The 23248-nt window shown below is 39.2% G+C and overlaps 1 protein-coding gene across 4 annotated transcripts in view; it reads right to left on the bottom strand.

Moving 5' to 3' along the window:
- The window catches only part of SEMA3D (semaphorin 3D), a 141750-nt gene that overhangs the window by 37952 nt on the left and 80550 nt on the right, over positions 1-23248 (bottom strand). For all 4 annotated transcript variants that reach the window (XM_077863809.1, XM_077863810.1, XM_077863807.1 and 1 more), the window contains exons 9-11: positions 23150-23219; positions 20457-20601; positions 1357-1579 (exon numbers count right to left, since the gene is read on the bottom strand). In XM_077863809.1, coding sequence (XP_077719935.1) covers positions 1357-1579; positions 20457-20601; positions 23150-23219 — 438 coding nt within the window. The remainder of the gene's footprint in view (positions 1-1356; positions 1580-20456; positions 20602-23149; positions 23220-23248) is intronic.

Below are 23248 nucleotides of genomic sequence, written 5' to 3'. Positions count from 1 at the left end.
TGAAGAATATTCACATGTATGGTAATGATCCTATTTGCAAAAAATAGTCTGAATTATTTAACTCTGTTTTTAAATGATTCTAGGATCTTTGAAAAATATTGAATATACATTTTCCAAATGTCATAATTGAAAGTCAATCCATCTTAGTCGGCTACAGTTTTCTCAGTGAAAGTCAGGTAGTACCACCTAGTGGCTGAGTGGCATTTATAACGCTGGAAATGTTGGCCTAGGAACGCTCTAGGTGGGGACTGCAAATTAAGTGGCAAACTCCTTAAATTTATGAAATACTAATTATTTCGAGTTTTGTCGTGTCAGTAGCAATCTCCATAGTCTTGAGAGCATCACTTACTTTCCTGGGTCTTGGCGTTGCCATCTGCTACATAATCAGGCTTGACAACTGGTGATCCTGAAAGCCCTGAGCCTGTCACACAGGCTCCGTAAGAAACCCTACTTTGTAAAGCCAGTGTATTTTAAAAAATAAGACTGTTCTGTAGTTCTGAAAATCTATTTCAGTAAAAATATCCATTTCTTGAAAACCCATTAATTTCTATTTCTTTATGCAATGCCTGATTCATTAAATCATGTAATATTATCCAGGATGGAGTACTTCTGTCTAAATGGTGCATGTTACCTTTACTGCCATTAGAATTCACATTATATTCTTAGAGAATTTTCTTCTTTTTCTTTTTTTTTTTTTTTTTTGAGACATACTAAATAAGCAGTACTTCTTTTTCTGGAAAAATATTTTTAATCATTTTATAATTATTGAGTTGAGAGACAAAAACAAATAAAATGGGCTCTAATAATGAAAGTGATACTTAATCCACAAAATTCAGAGACAGGAGAGATAATTTCCAACAAGTTTCTGCTTAAAGATCTTTACAAACTATTGTGTAACTTTTTGAAAAGCCATCTTAAATCAACTTAGTCAGCCATTCTCAAAATTAGGTGAAGGGATCCTTTGAGGTGGCTTATCAAATATCTCCCCAGAGAGAGGAAAATGTGAAGTTCAAAAATAAACATTGCTTAACCAAACTTGTTTAATTTTAGTTAGTCCACAGTCAACCAACAAATATGTGTTGAGCACCTACCGAAGCAGGCATATTATAGCATCTACATATATATTGTCTGACATACAAATATATCCTGAAATCTCAAATAACTCTAAGGGAGGCTGGGGATATTGACAACTGTCACTTCAAAGCATGTGTTCTGCAATGTTAAGAAATACTGACTAGATATTAGCTAATAATCACTCAGTTTGATTTTGACCAGTAATCTTTTTGAAGTTTTTGTTTTGTTTGTCTAATAGTGAAAAATTCTTTGGAAAGAAAGCATAATCTGGCTCTAGCATACCTGTTCCAAGGAACATCACGTCGTACTGGCCATCTTCTGCAACAACATGATCCACCACGATCTGGGTCAGTCTGTAGTCCACATTGATCCGTTTGAATGTTGGCCCTCCCGCAACTGGGTATATTGGTTTAAACATCACAGGGTGCCGCTTTATGAAACTGATGACGTCATCTGGAAAATCTCGGGTAGATTTAATCAGTGGGTCATAGGTTTTGCTTGGACACTGAAAAGAAATGAGGAGAGGAGTAAAGATATTGTTCATGCACCTGAGGAATTTATACTTACTTATAATAAAGTGTTTAGGACTTATTATTGATAATATAAAAGGAAAGGTCAATGGGATCAATATACATGTACTTGTAAATAAATGCTGTTTACCTTGAATATATCTATAAACAGTTTTCTCTCTCAAAAATATTTTGATTATTAAGATGGGGTATTATTCAGCTATGAAAAAGAACGGAATTTCGTCATTGGAGACAACATGCATGGACCCAGAGAGCATTATGTTAAATGAAATAAGTCAGATAGAGAAAGGCAAATACTGTATGACCTCACCTATATGTGGCATCTTAAAAACAAAACACCAAACTCATAGCTACAAAGAACAGACTGGTGGTTACCAGAGGCAGGGAGTGGAAGGATTGGCAAAATGGGTGACAGGGACCAAAAGGTAGAAATTTCCAGTTATAAAGCAATCATGTCAGGGGATTTGGTGGATGCCATGGTCACTAGAGTTAGCAACACTATACTGCGTATTTGGAAGTTGCTAAGAGGATACATCTTAAAAATTCTCATAAGAAAAATTGTGTGACTATGTAAGTGATGTATGTTAACTAGACTTACTGTTTTTTTTTTCAAAAGATGCAAATATCAAATCATCTCTTAGCACATCTGAAACCAGTATGTCAATTATACCTCAATTTAAAAATTACATAAGTTTTAAGTCCTTTATCTATGCCCAATTGGGATTTTGCTTTTGAAATACTCTTTTCAGCTTCCCTAGCACAAGTGAAAATGTATAATTTCAATCCCAAGCCAGTTGTCTTTTCTTCCAAAAAGTCTGACTTCAGAAAGCTGAATATAAAACCCCCATGCTAGATCTTGCTGTTGTCTTTGGAACTGTTCTCTTCTTGAATTAACTTCGGTTCTCAAAAGACTACCGTCTTTCCTCATCGGCAGGTGAAATGGCTAAAGGTTATCAGAGAGAAACTAGTAAAACAGTATTTTGTTTATTCAGGATTCTCAAAACCTCTCAAAAAAATCCTAAATTACATATATTTTTCTGTATTTTCTAACGTTTCCACAATGATTTCTTTCTTATCAAGATTACTGTTCTTGGGCATGCCTGGGTGGCTCAGTGGTTGAATATCTGCCTTCGGCTCAGGGCGTGATCCTGGGGACTCGGGATCGAGTCCCACATCAAGCTCCCTGCATGGAACCTGCTCCTTTCTCCCTGTACTTGTCTCATGAATAAATAAATAGAATCTTAAAAAAAAAAAAATACTGTTCTCTATGAAGATCTATGAGATTTGAGTTGAAATAATTACGAAGAGAGTGATCTGTAAACAAGGGGATATATGAGAAACCATTATTTTCAATTTATTTCAATTCATTTATGATTGCAGTTTTAAATTAAGCTCATGATTATTAAAAATTAAATGGGACAAATCACCACATCATAAAAATTACTTATAAGAGAGATTTAATAGTTTTCCGCTATAATTAGTCGATTTTTTAAATAACTGGTGTGAAAATTATGCTGTGAACAATTCAACAGCTCCTTCCCTAAAGGATCTGTGGAGAAACCATTCAGAGAATTTTCACTTCTGTCTGAAGTTGCCTCTTCTGCACTTTTGTGTTCGCTGATTCAACAGTTAGCATATCCTGCCCCCTGGTGCTCAAATGCAAAAGTTCAAACTAGCACCAAATGAATGAATTTATCCAAAAAAACATGCATACAAAGAGAATTCTTTTCTAATTTGACTTTTTTCAGCAAATATTTACCCTTCCACATACCAAATCTATTTCATTATTTCAAAATACTGCAATTCAGAAAGTTAATTCGGATAACTTCTGTTATCCCATTTGAATTTTTCATGGCCTAATACATTCTGTTGGAATGGAAAACTTTGGCTCTATGTTGCAGGCATAGAGAAGAAAATGAGTGACATTAAGGAAAGTCTGTAAGAAAGTGCTTTTTCCCTATTTTCATATTTAGACAAGTTGGAAACATAATCTCTACTGAACTGAGCTATTTACATCAGGCACTGATTAGAGTCCAGTCAAGCCTTCAAACTACTTCTCTGGTCCTTAAACTCAAGGGGATCATTCTTGGGGAATTAAAGATACTGGAGTTAGTGACAACATATGACCTGACCTCCAATTTTATAGGAAGAAAATTATAATGGGTCACTGAATTACAAGAAATATCAAACAAGTCGTACTAAAAAATTGTTAATGATGTTCCTTTTGTAATATGAGAATATATCTTTTACAGAAATCTTACATGTCTGTTTTTTTAAAAAACTAATCTTTTCCTGATATCTGTTCATTTGTCCCAGGTCTGCACCAAAGAGGTGCAGAATAGTAGCCATTTGGTGATTACTTAGTATATTCTTAACTGGAAGCTGGTCTAAAGATCTAAGTGCCTTTAGTTCTTGTTCCAGCATTTAGCCTCCGGCCAAGTGGAATCTGTCAACTGTATAATGGAAGGAACCTTGTATTAAATAGATTAAGCTACAACTCAGAAGGATGCGGAGCTCAAGTGATACAAAGCTCTCGCCCAATTACAGGCTGCACGTCTGAGGCTCTGTCAAGGCGACTCGGAGTGGGTTCAAGGCTTACACTGCCTGAGGTACAATCTGGTGGGTCTATCATTAAAATCAAAGCAAAAGCATGATTTTTCTTGCATTACATTTTTGAAACAGCCCTCCAATTTAAGAAAACATTTTTTTTTTACTTTAACTGTAGTTATGCAAGTAGCCAAATTTTCAAGAGAAATTTCATGACATTCAAGCCACAGTTTTTGATATCAAAGTTTCAAACAATTAAAAATGTTAACATGAGGGACCCCTGGGGGGCTTAGGGGTAGAGCATCTGCCTTCGGCCCAGGGCATGATCCTGGGGTCCTGGGATCACGTCCTTCATCAGGCTCCCTGCATGGAGCCTGCTTCTCCCTCTGCCTGGGTCTCTGCCTCTCTCTCTCTCTCTCTCTCTCTCTCTGTGTCTCTCATGAATAAATAAAAAACAAATCTTAGAAAAAAATGTTAATATGAGAAAAGTATAGATGAATGAAGGCATGAATGATTTAGAAAAGAAGCAAACGTGACAATTTTTGGGCTTGCTCACCTCTGACAAAAAGGTTTAAGGGTAATAGAAGAAGAAAAGAAGAGAAGGGAAACCTGGTTTCTATTGACTATTATAAAATGATCTTTGGAAATGTATTTTTTCCTATGGCAGCGTTTCCATCTGGCATGCTGCCACTGTTTGGATAAGGTCTTTATCCTTTAGGTTGCTGCGTGTGATCTCTGAGGTCTGCGTCTCCACTCTGCTTTCACAAATGAAAATGATTTGGTAGAGTTGCTCCCTGAGGGCTAAGATAGTATAGTTCGAGCTAAATATTGTTATTTTAGCACATTAAAAACAGTGGACTTCTTCCTTTGATATCGTACAGCTGTGCAGCACACAGATCTAAGAAAAACTGGCGATGCCAAGCAACTCAAGCAGGTAGGAGAGTAAGAGGAAAGAAAAATCCCATTAAAAAAAGGAGAGAGACAGAGAAAGTGTGGAAAGGGGCAGCTGGGTGGCTTGGTCAGTTGAGCTTCCGCCTCTCAACTTCGGCTCAGGTCATGATCTCAGGGTTGAGAGATTGAGCCTTGCGACTGGCTCTGCACTTGGTGAGGAGTCTGCTCGAGGTTCGTGCTCTCCCTGCACTCTGCTCCCCACCCCCACTCCTGCTCACTAGAAGTAAATAAATGAATGAATAAATAAACAGATAAGGGTGCCTGGGGGGCTCAGCGGGTGAGCGTCTGCCTTTGGCTCAGGTCATGATCCCAGAGACCCTGGATCGAGTCCCACGTCGGGCTTTGTGCACAGAGCCTGCTTTTCCCTCTGCCTGGGTCTCTGCCTCTCTCTCCCTCTCTCTGTGTCTCTCATGCATAAATAAATAAAATTTTAAATAAATACAATCTTTAAAAAAGAAAGTGTGGGAAAATGGTCCATCTGAAGTAAATGATCATATCAATTAGTTTCCTGCAGAAAACTCTAGGAAACGTTCCCATCGAAGCCATCTATCGAGGTATCAAAGATCTCATGAATTTTTGTGTATGTGTATATCCTCTTAATTTCTACCTAGTAACACAGCCCATCTGACTATAACGTATATAACTATACGGTAGAGGATCATTTATTTGTGCGTCCAGCTTCCTTAACATTTGCCTGATTTCCAACACTTCAGTTCCTGTGAAAGAAATCTGGGAACTTATCTGTATTTCCACCTCCTTACTGAAAAACTCAAGATAGTTTCAACTTTGAGAAGGAAAGAAAGGGCTATCCCAACATTTGAAAATGTATCTTGCTGGAAACAAGAGCAACAGTAGAGTATTCCAGAAAAGGGACCTTCCAGGCTCTCGGTGAGAGGCAAGGGGTAGACCTCCAGCAGGCCGCCCTGGCTCAGCGCTCATCTCCCTGGGCTGGGCGCTGGGACCGTGTCCTGCTCGGCCCACCTGCCTGCTGGTCCAGGGCCTTCAGGAGTGCAGTGGCAAGTGATGCGTAAGAGGAGAAAAATGGGTTTTATCCAAGGAGAGAACTTTGCCCCTTGGCAAGGCACCAGACGGCTGTTAAAAGTTCTCTACAGGTTGCATTTTCCTTTTAAACAAATCAGAGGGTTGACTAACACAAGGGAAGAAAGGCATGGCACTGGGAGGACTGAACCAGGCTTTCAGTTTTAGCAAGCTGAGAAAGATAAGCTACAGATGTAAAGGAAGTCTGACTTTCATTTATTAAAAAAATAAAAAATGTGATTCCGCAGGTGCCATCCCCCTGCTGACTCACCTGAGCTTATAACATGGACGAGGGGAGATCCTATAGTCAACGTCAGAGGCAGAAAGGCCAGGGGTGCAAATAGAGAGGTACGTTCATCTCTCTCTCTGTTTTTTTGCAATTAAAAAACAGCCTTACTGCTGTTATATTGGAACCTTGAATATTCTGCTACGTTTAAAAGATTAAAAAAAAAACAAACCTCAAGCTTCTTCTTTATTGTTCAGTGTCTAATAGAACAGTATGTCTTCTAGCATTTGAACAATGACTTTCTCAGTCGCAAATCTCCATTCAAAATTGTATCTAGAATCAGCAAATGAATTTTAACCTTGGGATCTAAAACTGTAGTAGTGAGCTCCCAGCTTGCATGAAGGTTGGGTTCTGTCTACCATAGTCGGGCAGTAATGAAAAGACAACATTAAATCAACAATTTTGGATCATTTACTTTCTAAATTAAATAGTTTTCAGCTGAATTTAATCTTCTGAGATATTTAACAAAAGCTATAGCACTTTCTCTTTTTTAAAGGTTCCTTTCTTTTAGAGGAATTTCTATAGGAAAAAAAGGAAAACACTACTGAACCAAGTAAGTGGCTTGGGATTTGGAGAACTTCATTTTAAAATAAAACGTTGGCTCCGTGGGAAAAAAAAAGCTGAAAGCCAGCTGAAAAAATTAATTGAAAAATGTTAGAAATGAGCTGCCTCTCACCGTTTCACAGAAACAGCCTGCGAGCAGTTCATGGGAACTGACAATGATGTCACACGCCCTGCGGGCCCTGAGGCGTAGGCAGGTTGGGCACATAGGGTCAGGAGGCCCAGATACACCTGCCTCTGCTTCTCCCTTCTGGAATCAAAACCCTGAAGAGACAGAATTAAAGATATCTGTCGTAGTTTAGGGGTGGTGAAAGTAAACCGTTCATTATCCAATGAGAAGAAAGCCACGCAGGGAACAGATGCTGGGGAGAAAATAAAACTGTGAATTTAAAATAATTGAGGCCTCGATGAGCTAGTGGTGCACAAAACGAGACTTCCCCAAAGTTTCCGCAGACTTTTAATGAGTTAGGAAAGCCTTCCTGAAAGCCACCAACCACCCGGTGTCCACCTGTGGGCAGGTGCGGGGAAGCAGCGGGAGGCGCTGAGGGAGGCCTCCGTGACTCGTCAGGCCCCTCGCGAGGGCCATGGCAGCAACACTGCACGCGTCCAAAGGCGGCTTACGGCACTATTTCTTCATTAAGGCTTTTTGTACGACTTCCAGGGGAGTTAACGTGCAGTGTTACATTGGTTCCAGGTGTGAATATAGTGATTCAAGGATTCTACACAGGTCGCGGTGCTCAGTGGGAGGCGAGCGCCTCAGCTCCTCCACCCGCCTCACCGCCTCCCTGCGCACCCTCCGGTAACCATCGGCTCGTTCTCTACACTTAAGTCTGTTTTTTGTTTTTGTTTTTTTTTTTTTTTGTCTCTATCCTTTTTCTTTTCTTCTTTTGCTTTGTTTCTCAAATTCCACGGATGAGCGAAATCACTTGGTATGTCTTTCTCTGACTCACTCACTCTGCTAGCGTCATACTCTCTGGCTCCATCCTGGCTGCTGCAGATGCAAAGATCCCATTCTTTACTATGGCCAAACAATATTCCACTGTTTGTATGTATGTGTGGAGAGATATAGGCACACATATCTGCTTTATCCACTCATCTGTCGGGCTGCTTCCAAAATCTGGCTCTTGTGAATAATGCTGCCATAAACATAGGAGTTCCGTGTATACCTTTGAATTAGCATTTTTGTGTTTTGGGGGGTAGATATGCAGTAGTGTGATTACTGGAACATAAGGTAGTTCTATTTTTTATTTTTGGAGGCACCTCCAAACTTTTTTCCACAGTGGCAGCACCAGTTTGCAATCCCACCAACGCTGCATGAAGGTTCCTTTTTCTCCACATCCTCGCCAACATTTATTGTTTCTTGTGTTGTCGATTGTAGCCATTCTGAGGTATAAGGTCATACAGGATATTATTTTTGAATTATGTATTTTTCTTTTTGCATATTATATTTGAAGTTAGCCTTAAAACATTTCTTTTTCTACAAGAAGAAAATCCTTACTTAATTGGGCCAGCTTACATTACAATTCAGAGGTGATTTAGATTAATGAAGACATACAATTCTAGAATCTTCAGCTATATGAAAAAATATATTACAGGAATATGTCAGTGCTCCAGCAGACAGTTTCAGTAGATCAGAAAGAGAAAGAAGATAGGGCGCCCATAGAGTTTTGGAACTTGTGGGTTCCATGGTTATACAAGCCCCTTCTCTTGAGAACTTAGGCCAAGGCAAAAGTCGGAATGTCAAAACATTCAGTCTAGTTCTAGGTGAAGTGCCACTGCATACAGCCAGTCTGCTATATACATCAAGCTATTAACATTACGTATTATTATTCTATGATACTATTCCTCTGGGATTTGCTTTTTTGAAGCAAAATCACAAATCAATCTCAGTCAAGGCAGTGATGCTTTGACACAGTAATGTAAAAATGGTCTTCTTAGCACAGGTGGCTATGCCAGGACCCAGAACTAGTCCATGGCAGCATATTTAGTAAGACAAAGTTTCCAGTCAACCTGGAATCAAAAGAATTTTGTGACTTTTTGATGTCTTTTACAGTGTTAGAAAGTTTAATAATTTGGTGGAAATAAATAAGGACTGTTAAACATATCCATACCTACATCCATAGTTTAGGAGATTTTATCTCATAGAAGGGGGGAATGTTTAGCCTTTACCTTTGATTTACTCTGGAGGAAAGCCTGTATGAGGAGCTGTACACGATGGGGTTACTTATTTAGACAAGGATTCAAAATATTATAGAAAGGAAGAGATTTCATTATCTTACATTTGGTGCTGGTAGTTGAAAAATCACTTAAAGTTAAAACAATGTTAATGTTAACGTTTCGTAGTGGGTTGGTTAAATCAAATAGCTAATTGATTAACACACATAAAAAAGATGTCAAATTTCTTTAAAGATCTAAATTCTTAAAATAGAATTGAAGAGGGGAGATGTTTATTCAGGGATTACTGGAATTCTAACAATTCTTAGTCAACTTTTTACAAGATATGAGGGCCAATAAATAGGAACAAGGAGGTTAGCTTAGATTTGATATTTCATGTCACTTAAATGCACCCATAGTCAAATCAAATTATGGAATTGAAAGAGTGCCTGTAACAACCTCTTTTTGCTCCCTACCAAAAAATGGAGACTTAGCTGGGAAATTCATGTGTACATTTTGATCTTTGAAAGTAAAATTAAGGGGAGTACTGGGTGGCTCAGTGGTTTAGTGCCACCTTCAGCCTGGGGTGTGATACTGGAGTCTTGGGATCAAGTCCCACGTCGGGCTCCCTGCATGGAGACACAGCCCTCTGCCTGTGTCTCTGCCTCTTTCTCTCTCTCTCTGTCTCTCATGAATAAATAAATAAATATTTTTTAAGAAAAAGGAATAAAGTCAAAACATTTAATAGTAAAAGCAGTAAGTAGGGGAAAATGGAATTTAAAAAATGAAGTGATTTTTATAAAATGAGAAGTTTAGAAATTGTCAAAAACTGTGGCAAAATGATTTGAGAATAGTGAAATGGACATTTCTTAAATATTTGAACTTCAAAAACAAGTTCTTTCCCCGTTTTGGCTACTGTCAAAAGTATAGCAATGAACATGGGAATGCTAATCTTTTTTCAAGACCCTGATTTCAATTCTTTTGGATAAATACCCAGGAGTGATATTGCCAGATCCTATGCTAGTTCTATTTTTCATATTTTGAGGAACCTTAACACTTAAGGTGGAAACAGTCTAGATGTCTGTCAACTGATGAACAGGCTAAAAAATGTAATAGATACATAGGAAGGAATATTACTCAATCTTAAAAAGGAAGGAGGCCCTTCAGTAGGTGCCAGCATAGAAGAACCTAGAGCCCATTATGCCAAGTGAAGTAAGTTAGTCCAGGAGGTAAATAGAAGTGCATACCTCTGCTTACGAACACGGCCAAATTCCTAAAAGCAAAGGACGACCCTGCGGTTGCCTGTGCAGGGGAGTGCACACTGGGAGGTCACTGGTAACAGGTACCCAGTTTCTGGAACAGAACACGTTCCAGTGGCCTGCTGCTCAGCGTCGTCTGCAGGCCATACTGTCCTGTGCACCTAAAAATCTGTTAAAAGTATAGACCTCGCATTGAGTGCTTCTACCAGCATAAAAATTTTTAAAAGCACTTTCTTCTCACCTTTTTGATATGGGAACAATGGCTTACAATCTGAACCTGGCTCCCTAGTGAGCACCTGCTAACCTTTACCACTTGGGCACAAATGAGGACATTCCTCATCCACAGACACTACAACTACCAAGTAGACCTTTTCTTTTTCTTTTTTTTTTTTAAGATTTTATTTATTTATTCATGATATATAGAGAGAGACAGGCAGAGACACAGGCAGAGGGAGAAGCAGGCTCTATGCCGGGAGCCCAATGTGGGACTCGATCCCAGATCCTAGGACCACGGCCTGGACCAAAGAAAGGCAGGCACTAAACTGCTCAGCCACCCAGGGATCCCCCCAAGTAGACTTTTTCTAATTGAAACCTTCCACCTTCAGAAATCTTCCTGGGGGCACCTGGGTGGCTCAGCCATGACCCTCAGGCCAGGTCACGGGCTCGTCGGGGACCCAGCACCCAGGTTTCTGGCTCAGTGGGGGCCTCCACCCTCCCTCCACAGCCTCTGCACCACCCCTCCCTCCCCCCTCCCTATTTCTCAATCTCCCATATAAATAAATACAACCTTAAAAAACAAAATATCTTCCTGACGCCGAGTTTCCAAGCAGCCTGCTGGGGTGGGCCCGACCTCAGACGCCACCCGCCTCCAACCCCGGGACCCCGGGGCAGGGGACAGGTGACAGGTGCAGGGGCCTCGGGGTACACAGCCCCCCCACCGAGCCCGGCACCTGGTGGGGGATAGGGGCCTCACGGGGTACACAGCTCCCCCTGAGCCCAGCGGGGGGGGGGGGGCATCACCAGAATTCACCAAAAAAGAATGAAGCAAAAACGGTACACTCCACCACAGAGTTACAGAATGGATTTAATACAATGTCAGAAATTCAATTCAGAAGCACAATTATAAAGCTACTGGTTGCTCTGGAAAAAAGCATAAAAGGTTCTAGAGACTTTGTTACTTCAGAATTGACATCTAATCAGGTCAAAATTAAAAAGAGATTAAATGAGATGCAATCCACACTGGAGGTCCTAACAATGAGGGTTAATGGGGTGGAAGAGAGAGTGAGTGACACAGAAGACAACTTGATGGTAAGGAAGGAGGCTGAGGAAAAAAGAGAAAAAACAATTAAGAGACCACGAGGAAAGGCTTCAGGAAATAAATGATAGACTGAGAAGGAAGAACCTATGTATAATTGGGATTCCTGAAGAGGCTGAGAGGGAGAGAGGGAAAGAGAGAGAGAGAGAGAGACCACAAGGCATATTTGAACAAATCATAGCTGAGAACTTCCCTAATCTGGGGAAGGGAACTGGCATTCAGATCCAAGAGACAGAGAGGACCCCCCCCAAATCAATAAAAACCATTCAACACTTCAACATTTAATAGTGAAACTTGCAAATTTTAAAGATAAAGAGAAAATTCTTTTTTTCTAAGATTTTATTTATTTATTCATGAGAGACACACAGAGAGAGTAGAGGCAGAGACACAGGCAAAGGAAGAAGCAGGCTCCATGCAAGGAGACTGCTATGGGACTTGATCCCAAAGTCTCCAGGATCACACTCTGGGCTGAAGGCAGCACTGAACTGCTAAGCCACCAGACTGCCCTAAAGAAAAAATTCTTAACGCAGTGAGGGACAAGACAACAGCTTCCAGGACAGGCAGAAACTGAAAGAATATGTGACCACCAAACCAGCTCTGCAAGAAATATTGAGGGGGACCCTGTAAAAGAAAGAGGAAGCCCAAAGAAATAATCCACAAAAACAAGGACTGAATAGGTATTATGATGACACTAAATTCATATCTTTTAGTAGTTACTCTGAATGTGAATTGGCTATGATCCCATCAAAAGATACAGGGTATCGGACTGGACAAAAAAAGCAAGACCCATCTATATGCTGTCTACAAGAGACTCATTTTAGACCTAAGGACACCTCCAGCCTGAAAATGAAAGGTTGAAGAACCATTTACCATTCAAATGGTCCTCAAAAGAAAGCAGGGGTAGCAATCCTTATATCAGATAAATTAAAGTTTATTCCAAAGACTGTAGTAAGAGATTAAGAGGGACACTGTATCATACTTAAAGGGTCTATCCAACAAGAAGACCTAACAATCACGAATATTTATGCCCCTACTGTGGGAACTGCCAAGTATATCAATCAATTAATAACCAACATAAAGACATACTTAGATAATAATACACTAGTACTGGGAGACTTCAACACGGCGCTTTCTGCAAATGACAGATATTCTAAGCACAACATCACCAAAGAAACAAGGGCCTAAATGATACACTGGACCAGATGGTTTTCACAGATATTTACAACACTTTGCATCTGAACACAACTGAATACACAGTCTTCTCAAGTGCACATGGAACTTTCTCCAGAACAGACCACATCCTGGGTCAGAAATCAGGTCTCAACCAATACCAAAAGACTGGGATTGTCCCCTGCGTATTTTCAGACCACAATGCTTTGAAATTAGAACTCAATCACAAGAAGAAATTTGGAAAAAATTCAAACATGAAAGAACTTCACAGACACTAATAAAAATGAAGATACAACCATTCAAAATCTTTGGGATACAGCAAAAGCAGTCCTAAGAGGGAAATACATCACAATACAAGCCTCCCTCAAAAAATTGGAAAAAATTCAAATATACAAGCTAACCTTGCACCTAAAGGAACTGAAGAAAGAACAGCAAACAAAACCTACACCAAACAGGAGAGAGATAATAAAGATTCGAGCAGAACTCAATGAAATAGAGACCAGAAGAACTGTAGAGCAGATCAACAAATCCAGGAGTTGGTTCTTTGAAACAATTAGTAAGATAGATAAACCCTTAGCCAGCCTTATTAAAAAGAAAAAAGAAAAGACTCAAATTAATGAATCACAACTGAAAGAGGAGAGATCACAACCAATACCAAGGAAATACAATTTTAAAAACATATTATGAGCAGCTGTATGCCAACAAATTAGGCAATCTAGAAGAAATGGATGCATTTCTGGAAACTCACAAACTATGAAAACTGGAACAGGAAGAAATAGAAAAACTGAACAGGCCAGAATCAGGGAGGAAATTGAAGCAGTCATCAAACCCCTCTTAAGACACAAAAGTCCAGGGCTAGATGGCTTCCCAGGGGAATTCTATCAAACATTTAAAGAAAGTGGCCCTCCAAACAGTGAGGATCACCAGCTGCGAAGTCTGGAGCGCTACCTGGCTGAGATGGAGAATATTCAGGCCCAGTTGAGGAATGTGGTCCAGAACCTGCAGCTTCTTCCCAGAACGTTGGGATCCTGGAGCCAGTCCCTACCCCTCAAACTACCCTGCATCAACAGAGATACCACTTGAGCTGCCCACCCTGTTCCACGTGGTCTGGGAGCTGTCTTAAAAGGCCTGTCCAACCCCTGCCTCAACCCTACAGTGGCCTATAGTGGAAAGTGGAGCCATATGTCAACCAGTCTGGCATTGTGAGGTTACCCAGTAAAATTTTTACTTCAGTAAAAACAAACAAACAAACAAACAAAAAACCCCAAAACATTTAAAGAAGAAACAATACCTATTCTACTAAAGCTGTTCCGAAAGATAGAGAGGGACAGAATACTTCCAAACTCGTTCTATGAGGCCAGCATCACCTTAATTCCAAAACTGGACAAAGACTCCACCAAAAAAGGAGAATTATAGACCAATATCCCTGATGAAACAGATGCAAAAATTCTCACCAAGATACTAGCCAATAGGATCCAACAGTACTTTAAGAAGATTGTTCACCATGACCAAGTGGGATTTATCCCTGGGATGCAAGGCTGGTTCAACACTCGTAAAGCAATCAATGTGATAGATCATATCAACAAGAGAAAAAACGAGAAACATATGGTCCTCTCAATAGATGCAGAGAAAGCATCTGACAAAATACAGCATCCATTCCTGATCAAAACTCTTCAGAGTGTAGGGATAGAGGGAACATTCCTCAGCATCTTAAAAGCCATCTACAAAAAGCCCACAGCAAATACCATTCTTAATGGGGAAACACTGGAAGCCTTTCCCCTAAGATCAGGAACACGACAGGGATGTCCATTCTCACCACTGATATTCAACATATACTGGAAGTCCTTACCTCAGCAATCAGGCAACAAAAAGAAATAAAAGGCATTCGAGTTGGCAAAGAAGTCAAACTCTCCCTCTTCGCAGATGACATGACACGGTACATAGAAAACCCAAAAGCCTCCACCCCAAGATTGCTAGAACTCATACAGCAATTCGGCAGTGTGGTAGGATACAAAACCAATGCCCAGAAGGCATTTCTATACACTAACAATGAGACTGAAGAAAGAGAAATTAAGGAGTCAATCCCATTTTCAATTGCATCCAAAAGCATGAGATACCTAGAAATAAACCTAACCAAAGAGGTAAAGGATCTATACCCTAAAAACTACAGAACACTTCTGAAAGCAATTGAGGAAGACACAGAGAGATGGAAAAATATTCCATGCTCATGGATTAGATGAATTAATATTGTGAAAATGTCAATGTTACCCAGGGCAATTTACACATTCAATACAATCCCTATCAAAATACCATGGACTTTCTTCAGAGAGTTGGGACAAATAATCTTTTGTGTGGAATCAGAAAAGACCCTGAATAGCCAAGGGAATGTTGAAAAAGAAAACCAGAGCCAGGGGCATCACAATGCTGGATTTCAGGTTGTACTACAAAGCTGTGATCATCAAGACAGTGTGGTCTTGGCACAAAAACAGACACATAGATCAATGGAACAGAATAGAGAATCAGAAGTGGACCCTCAACTCTATGGTCAACTAATATTCGACAAAGCAGGAAAGACTATCCACTGGAAAAAGGACAGTGTCTTCAATAAATGGTGCTGGGAAAATTCCACAGCCACGTGCAGAAGAATGAAACTAGACCACTGTCTTACACCATACACAAAGATAAACTCAAAATGGATGAAAGATCTAAATGTGAGACAAGAACCCATAAAAATCCTAGAGGAGAACATGGGCAACACCCTGTTTGAACTTGGCCACAGCAACTTCTTGCAAGATACATCCATGAAGGCAAAAGAAACAAAAGCAAAAATGAACTACTGGAACTTAATCAAGATAAAAGGCTTCTGCACAGCAAAAGAAACAGTCAACAAAACTGAAAGACAATCTACAGAATGGGAGAAGATATTTGCAAATGAAACATCAGTTAAAGGGCTAGGATCCAAGATCTATAAAGAACTTATTAAACTCAACACCCAAGAAACAAACAATCCAGTCATGAAATGGGCAAAAGACATGAACAGACATTTCACGGAGGAAGACATAGACATGGCCAACAAACACATGAGAAAATGCTCTGCATCACTGGACATCAGGGAAATACAAATCAAACCCACAATGAGATACCACCTCACACCAGTGAGAATGGGGAAAATTAACAAGACAGGAAACCACAAATGTTGGAGAGGATGTGGAGAAAGGGGAACCCTCTGCACTGCTAGTGGGAATGTGACCTGGTGCAGCCACTCTGGAAAACTGTGTGGAGGGTCCTCCAAGAGTTAAAAATAGAGCTACCCTATGACCCAGCAATTGCACTGCTGGGGATTTACCCCAAAGATACAGATGCAGTGAAATGCCAGGACACCTGCCCCCCAATGTTCACAGCAGCAATGTCTACAATAGCCAAACTGGGGGAGGAGCCTTGGTGCCCATTGACAGATGAATAGATAGAGAAGATGTGGTTTATATAAACAATGGGATATTCCTCAGCCATTAGAAAGGACGAATCCCCACCATTTGCTTTGATGTGGATGGACCTGGAGGGTATTATGCTGAGTGAAGTAAATCAATCGGAGGACAATCATCATATGGTGTCACTCATATGGAGAATATAAGAAATAGTGAAAGGGATTATAGGGGAAAGGAGGGGAACTGAGCGGGAAAAGTTATAGAGGGAGACAAACCATGAGCGACTCCTAACTCAGGGATATAAACAAAGGGTAGTGGAAGGGGAGGTGGTAATGAAGGTAGATTCTGGAGGTTAATGGCATGTAATTTGGAGTCAAGCAGCATTAATTTTTCTTTAAAGATATTACTTATTTATTCATGAGAGACACAGAGAGAGAGGCAGAGACACAGGCAGAGGGAGAAGCAGGCTCCTTGCAGGGAGCCCGACGTGGGACTCGATCACAGGACCCCAGGATCACACCCTAGGCAGGTGCTAAACTGCTGAGCCACCAAGGGATCCCTCAAGCAGCGTTAAATTTAATCCCACTCTTACACTGCAGACCAAGAAAGAACCTCGCTTTTAAACAAAATAGTAAAACAAAATAAACCGATTCTGACAGTAACGAGGATAGTCGTTTTCATGTGTCTAGTTCTATGGAAAGGACACCATCTTCCCAATCAAAGACAGTACTGTTCTGCTGGAGACTTTCTGGAGTGTCTTGCTGTTTCCATTACCAATATGGGCTCGAGTTTGGGCTATGAGTAAAAGTTTACAGATCTTCCTAGACTTGCAGTGGGGGGACTTCCCAATAAACCCATTGTAAGTCATAAATATCGTTAGGTCAAAAGTGCCTTTACTACATGTAACCTGGCCAAATGGCAGCGTAGCCTAGCTGCCCAGCCTGGCTCAGGACCCTCACCGTGCTCTGCAACTGGGCACGCTCTTCCAGCACAAAGCCTATTTTATAATAAAGCGTTGAGTATCTCATGTAACGTACTGAATACTGTACTAAACTGAAAAATGGAATGTTTTTAAGTGCATGGGTTGTTTACCCTTGTGATGGTGCGGCCGATGGGGAGCTGCAGCTCATTGCCCCCCCACCAGCTTCCCCAGACTCTCGTGCTGCATATGAGTAGCCCATGGAAAAACCCAAATTCAAAATTCTAAGTGTGGTTTCTACTGAATATGCATTTCCTTCACACCCTCATAAAGTAAAAAAAAAAAAATCAGAACTCAAACCTTTATCAGTTGGGGACGGTCTCTAGTCACAAGGCGTAATTCTCAATGCTTTGCTACAGATGTGAATGTGTTTACACATTTAATAAAGCTTAGGAATTTCATGAGAATTACTGATGTTTGGAAAAGATAAAGGAAGAACTCTGATAAATGGCACTTTCTTACACCGGATAATATTTTTCCATTTCTAAGTTGTTAAAAAGAAAGAAATAAAGCAAAAACTGGTATGTTTAGTGTGATGAGCTGCTTCTTTCCTCATTGATGAAGAACTCTCCTCACTGACTTTTATGCATTACTATGGGGTTGAGGGGAGGTCACCTGTTCAGCTTTCAGAGCAGTGGCTGTGTTCTCATGAGGAGAATCCTGTGACCTGTGATTCGTCTTTAAGCCTTGTATGGCATTTTCATGGCTCTTCAGGCAGGAGCAGTGAAGTGGTGACAACAACCCCCTCAGCAGCATTTCTAACCTACACTGTCACCTGAAAAAATATGTAATCTGGATGCATTGGCATGTGATCCTTTTCATTGTTAATTTTAATTCTTTAGTATTATAAGAATCAGATACTATATATATGTATGTAAATTATTTTCTGTAGGGGCACCCGTGTGGCTCAGTTGGTTAAGGGTCTGACTCTTGATTTTGGCTCAGGTTGTGATCTCAGGGTCATGAGATCGAGCCCCACATCAGCCATGCTGGGCGTGGAGCCTGCTTAAAATTCTCTCTTCCTCCCCCTCCGCTCCTCCTCCCTTCTAAAAAACTGATATTTTGCAATTAAAATGTAGATGATTTTAGTCCTAAATTCTCCAGTAACATCCAGATAACTGAAAAAAAATTTAATGGCCTGAATAGTCATAGTATTTTTTTAAAAAACAAACTTATAGAAACAGCTCAGAACATGATAGTCCATGATACTTAACCCTATAGTTCTAGTATGGTGAAATTTCTTCAGCTAGAGTTCCCTGCGAATTTTAACTGTCCTCCTCAAAAAAGCCCCGGATATGTATAATATAAGTTGAAATTCTACATATATTCATTATATATATACATACATATATTCATATATATATACATACACTACAGTTCAGTATACATGTATATAGAATATATATTCAGTAAAAGATATTCTATCGAAGATGAAAATAAATATAATTTAACATAAAAATATTAATATATCATAGTACAAAGACTAAGAGCTTGGACTCTGCTGCCAGAGTATCTGGATTTAAAATTCAGGTATACCACTCATTAGCTTTGTGACCTTGTGCAAGTTACTACACCTATCTGTGCCTGAGATTGCTCATCTGTAAAATGGAACCAACATCAATAGCTCTTGTTTCTTAGAATCATTATGAAGTTAAGATTTGTAGAACCTTTACCTGCATACCCTAACCTACACCTTACATTACTGTTGAAGAAATAAATAATACAAGTGAGTACACTTTGATGTTCAAAGAAAATGAAAAAGTGAATCCTACAAAGAAGATGTAGTATGTATCTTCAATAGATTATTACTCACCCTTCAAGAAGAATGAAATCTTGCCATTTGCAATGACGTGGATGGAACTAGAGGGTATTATGCTAAGCGAAATAAGTCAGTCAGAGAAAGACAAATACCTTATGATCTCACTTATACGTGGAATTTAAGAAACGAAACAGATGAATATAGGGGAAGGGAGGGAAAATAAAATATGATGAAAACAGAGAGGGAGGCAAACCATAAAAGGCTCTTAACTCTGGGAAACAAACTGAGGGTCACTGGAGGGGAAGGAGTGAGGGATGGGGTAACTGGGTGATGGGCATGAAGGAGGGCACGTGATGTAATGAGCGCTGGGTGTTATACGCACTAATGAATCACCAAATTCTACCTCTAAAACCAATAATACATTCTATGTTAATTAAATTGAATTTAAATAAATGACTTTTAAAAAATCATATTATTTGCAAGATATTTTTTCCACAAAAGTGAGATCACCTTATAATTAGTCCAGAAAGCATATTTGAAACATATTTCTATTGGAGAATTATGAAAGGGAAAATAGACATAGTTGTAAAGTGTGTTTCCCAAGTTTAATTAGGTTATGTAACCAGAAGATGAAAAGAGAATTCAGAAAGCCTGGCTACCAACTGTGTCCTGTTTAAGAACAAACATATGAAGAGACAAAATTTAGGAGAATTGGATGGATTAAGTCAATATTTTTGACTTACTTATTTTGATAATTATTTTAGACCTCCTGGTAGAAATATTCATACTGAATCTTGAGTGAAAAAAAGGCATTTATCTCTTTTTATCAGATTGATCAGCTAGTCCTAAAGATTTAAACAACTTAAACTGTTTTAATCACATCAACAACAAACAAAACAAAAACTTTCCATTTATAGTGCAAATACAGATTATACAGTGTAAAGTCTTTTTTTAACAGATGCAACATAATAAAGAAATAAATAAACCATTGTAATTGATGTGGTCTTTTAAAAGTGGAAATGAGGACCTGAAGACTCTATATAGAGAGCTGTATGTGGGAAATAAATACTTATTTGACATTTTCATTTAACTTGGAATATTTGTCATTCTAGATGTTAAATCATCTTGATTATTATGTAGACTCACTGAGGATAAGCACATGGGATCAGCATAGTCTGCTCCTTAGGATATAATCCATTGTTTCCTTTACTACTTAAAGCTCTTATTCGAAAGAAGAAAAACATTAAGTTCCAGTGAAGGATGGAAGTGCTAATACATCACTGTGAATGGGTAATAGGCATTTTTAAAACCACAGTACATGTTGCTGTGGTGAATAGCATCGTTTGTTAGAATTAGGAAGAGGATATGGGCTTAAGAAAATAATGTGATTATCAAATTGGATACATACTGTGCCAGGTCGGGGATAAGGAATTCTCCCGTCGTACTGCACCCAGCGATGGTCTGCACTTTCCTTGTGAGCATAAGGACCATTGAAAACTGCTCTGATGTCAGCCATGCTGTACACACAAACCGCCGAGCCTCTGAAGATGGAGCTGAAAACCAGCAACATGATCTAATCACTCCCTGTACATCAGGCACTGGACGTTTATTGAGAAGATAAACCGTCTGTGGACAAGCTTAAGCAGCACATTCCATTTAATAAGTGCTGCAGACAAAACGTGTGGCTGTCCTTAAAGAGCTTATAACCAAGTAATCCTGACAAGAGTGTGATAGCAGTTACATTGCAGATAATTATAGTAAACGAAGCAAGCACATAGACGGGTCCCCATACACGGCTGCCTGTTAAGCTTTCAGACAGTAGGTGGCATCTACAGGGACATCTGATGGATACCTAGGAATCACCTAGAAAAACTGGAGGACAGAAGGAAACATGCAAAAAAGAGTATCTCATTTATATATATGCTTTTGAATTTTATTTGAAGATCTTACAGTGTAATGCCTTCTAAACCTTATAAAATAAAGAAGTTACATTACCTATTTTTTATAGAGGAACACTTTAGACACATAAGTAATAAATATCTCATTTATGTTTTCTTAAAGTGAGTGAATGTCCATAAATATTGGCTATTAATAACTTCCTCATACAACTTTTACTAATTTAAAAAAATGTTAAAGCTATTTTGTGCTTCTTCCTGAATTTCTGAATTTCTTGATGTATGCAACTTATTTGCTACTTAAAAATAATCTTAATCACACAGGAGTGGAGAACACATAATTAAGAAGTGGAAAAGCTCCATGGGAATTCCACGAATTTTTGCAAATTAGTGGTGAAAACTGTTAACACTGTCATCAGATGTTTCTTTTTTTTTTTTAATTTCTGGAAAATAAAAGACATTTTCTCTGCATCTGAAACTTTCAGGGATTCCTGTTCATAAAACCGAGATCATCCTTTACAATCTAAGAAACATATCATCCCAGCACTACCCAAGTGAGCCAAGGATTCTCTAGCACGAGTAACTCAATCATTAATATTCTTGGAATGATATTAACGGGAAACAGTGGGAGCTGATGGCAAACAGGCAGCTGGAAGGAAACTAGCTGCTAAGAAGGGAGGTAATGCCCCCATAAAAATCACATCCTCTGGCTAGGATATTTTAAAGAAATAATGCATCATGCTCTATGGTGTTGCTCTTGTTGCAGATTGTACTTAATCTTTTTATTGGACAATGGATGTGGCACTGCTTCCCAACATTATCTCGGTCCTCGGGGCGGCATTAAAAATAGAATAATAAAGTACACCCAGAACAAAGAGTTGACTTGTAACTTCGCACTCTGGGTGGGCAGAAAACTTGGTAGGAGAAAAAAGATAACTATCTTGGGGCTATATTTCCCTGGCACATGTCTATGCCTTGTGTGCGGAACACACAGTGACTTCAAAGACAGTTTTGAGGATGGAAAGATGCCAAGAGGACTAGCGCTGAGATACTTAACTTGAGTAACTACAGGCACTTGTTCTTCCTGCATCTTTTTAGCTCAGATATAAATTAGCAGAAAAATGGAATCCAAAGAGCAGCATTCTTAGGCTATCTTCCTTATTTTCATTTTAAATATTCACATTCTCTGGGTCACCTGGGTGGCTCAGCAGTTGATCATCTCCCTTCAGCCCAGGGCATGATCCTGGGGTCCCGGGATCGAGTCCCACATCGGGCTCCCTGCGTGGAGCCTGCTTCTCCCTCTGCCTGTGTCTCTGCCTCTTTCTTATGAATAAATAAATAGTCTTTAAAAAATATAAGTAAATATTCACATTCTTTATCCAAATAACATTTTGTTTTCTGTTATCTTCTGAACTGACACAATTGGTATAAGGTGTGAGGTGAACTGAATGAAAGCAATGCCACAGAAAAGACTTATAAATTGCCTACAAACTGTTTTAATAATTTATTCAAAAGGAGGCAGTAAGCCCATTTCTCTTATACCAATACCAATATTGCCAATTCTTCCAATACTAGTATCAACATAAACCACAGAGATTGCAGAGCTGCAGAAGTAAAAAAATAGTTCAAAAAAGGTATTGCAGGCAGTAATATGTAACAGAATAAAAGTGTCCCATGTTCAAATGTAAGTTACAAATTAAATGAAATTAATATTAAATAAAATTATGTAAGGTCCATATAATCTTTGAGAAAGCTTCGTGGATGCTAGGACGACTTTTAAGGAAATCACAGAGTCTCAGTGACAAGTACGGGACAGTATTATATCGGAAGAGGACAAAAATACAAGAGTGGATACTAAGAGAACAGCTTTGGTTCTAACTCACGCAGAGAACAGCCATACGTACTAGTTTAGGCACTGAAGCATTATGCACACCACCAAAGCCCTGGAAACAATGGAGATGTTTATGTATAGGAAGCTGAATAAATAAATTATGGTAATTGATATGGGACTACTCTGCTGCTATAAAAAGAACAAGAGACATTTTATGTATTGATATTAAAAGATTTCTAGGAAACACTAAGTGAAAAAATAAAATGAAAATGTGTTTTTTTCACACAAAAAGAAGGGACAAAGAAACACATAACTATTTCTTTACATGTACATTACAATTGTATAGAAGAATTACAAGCATTTTTTTAAACATACCTGGTTGTGGTAAAGACTCCATATACTACAGGATTTCTTTCATCTCTTGTGGGAAGCAAGTAAATATCCTCTATTAATGGAAAAAAAATCGTTATATTT

This window comes from Canis aureus, chromosome 21 (assembly GCF_053574225.1).
Source record: "Canis aureus isolate CA01 chromosome 21, VMU_Caureus_v.1.0, whole genome shotgun sequence".
Lineage (NCBI taxonomy): Eukaryota > Metazoa > Chordata > Mammalia > Carnivora > Canidae > Canis > Canis aureus.
Note: the sequence above shows the minus strand (reverse complement) of the source record. Positions and strands in the feature narration are given on the sequence as shown.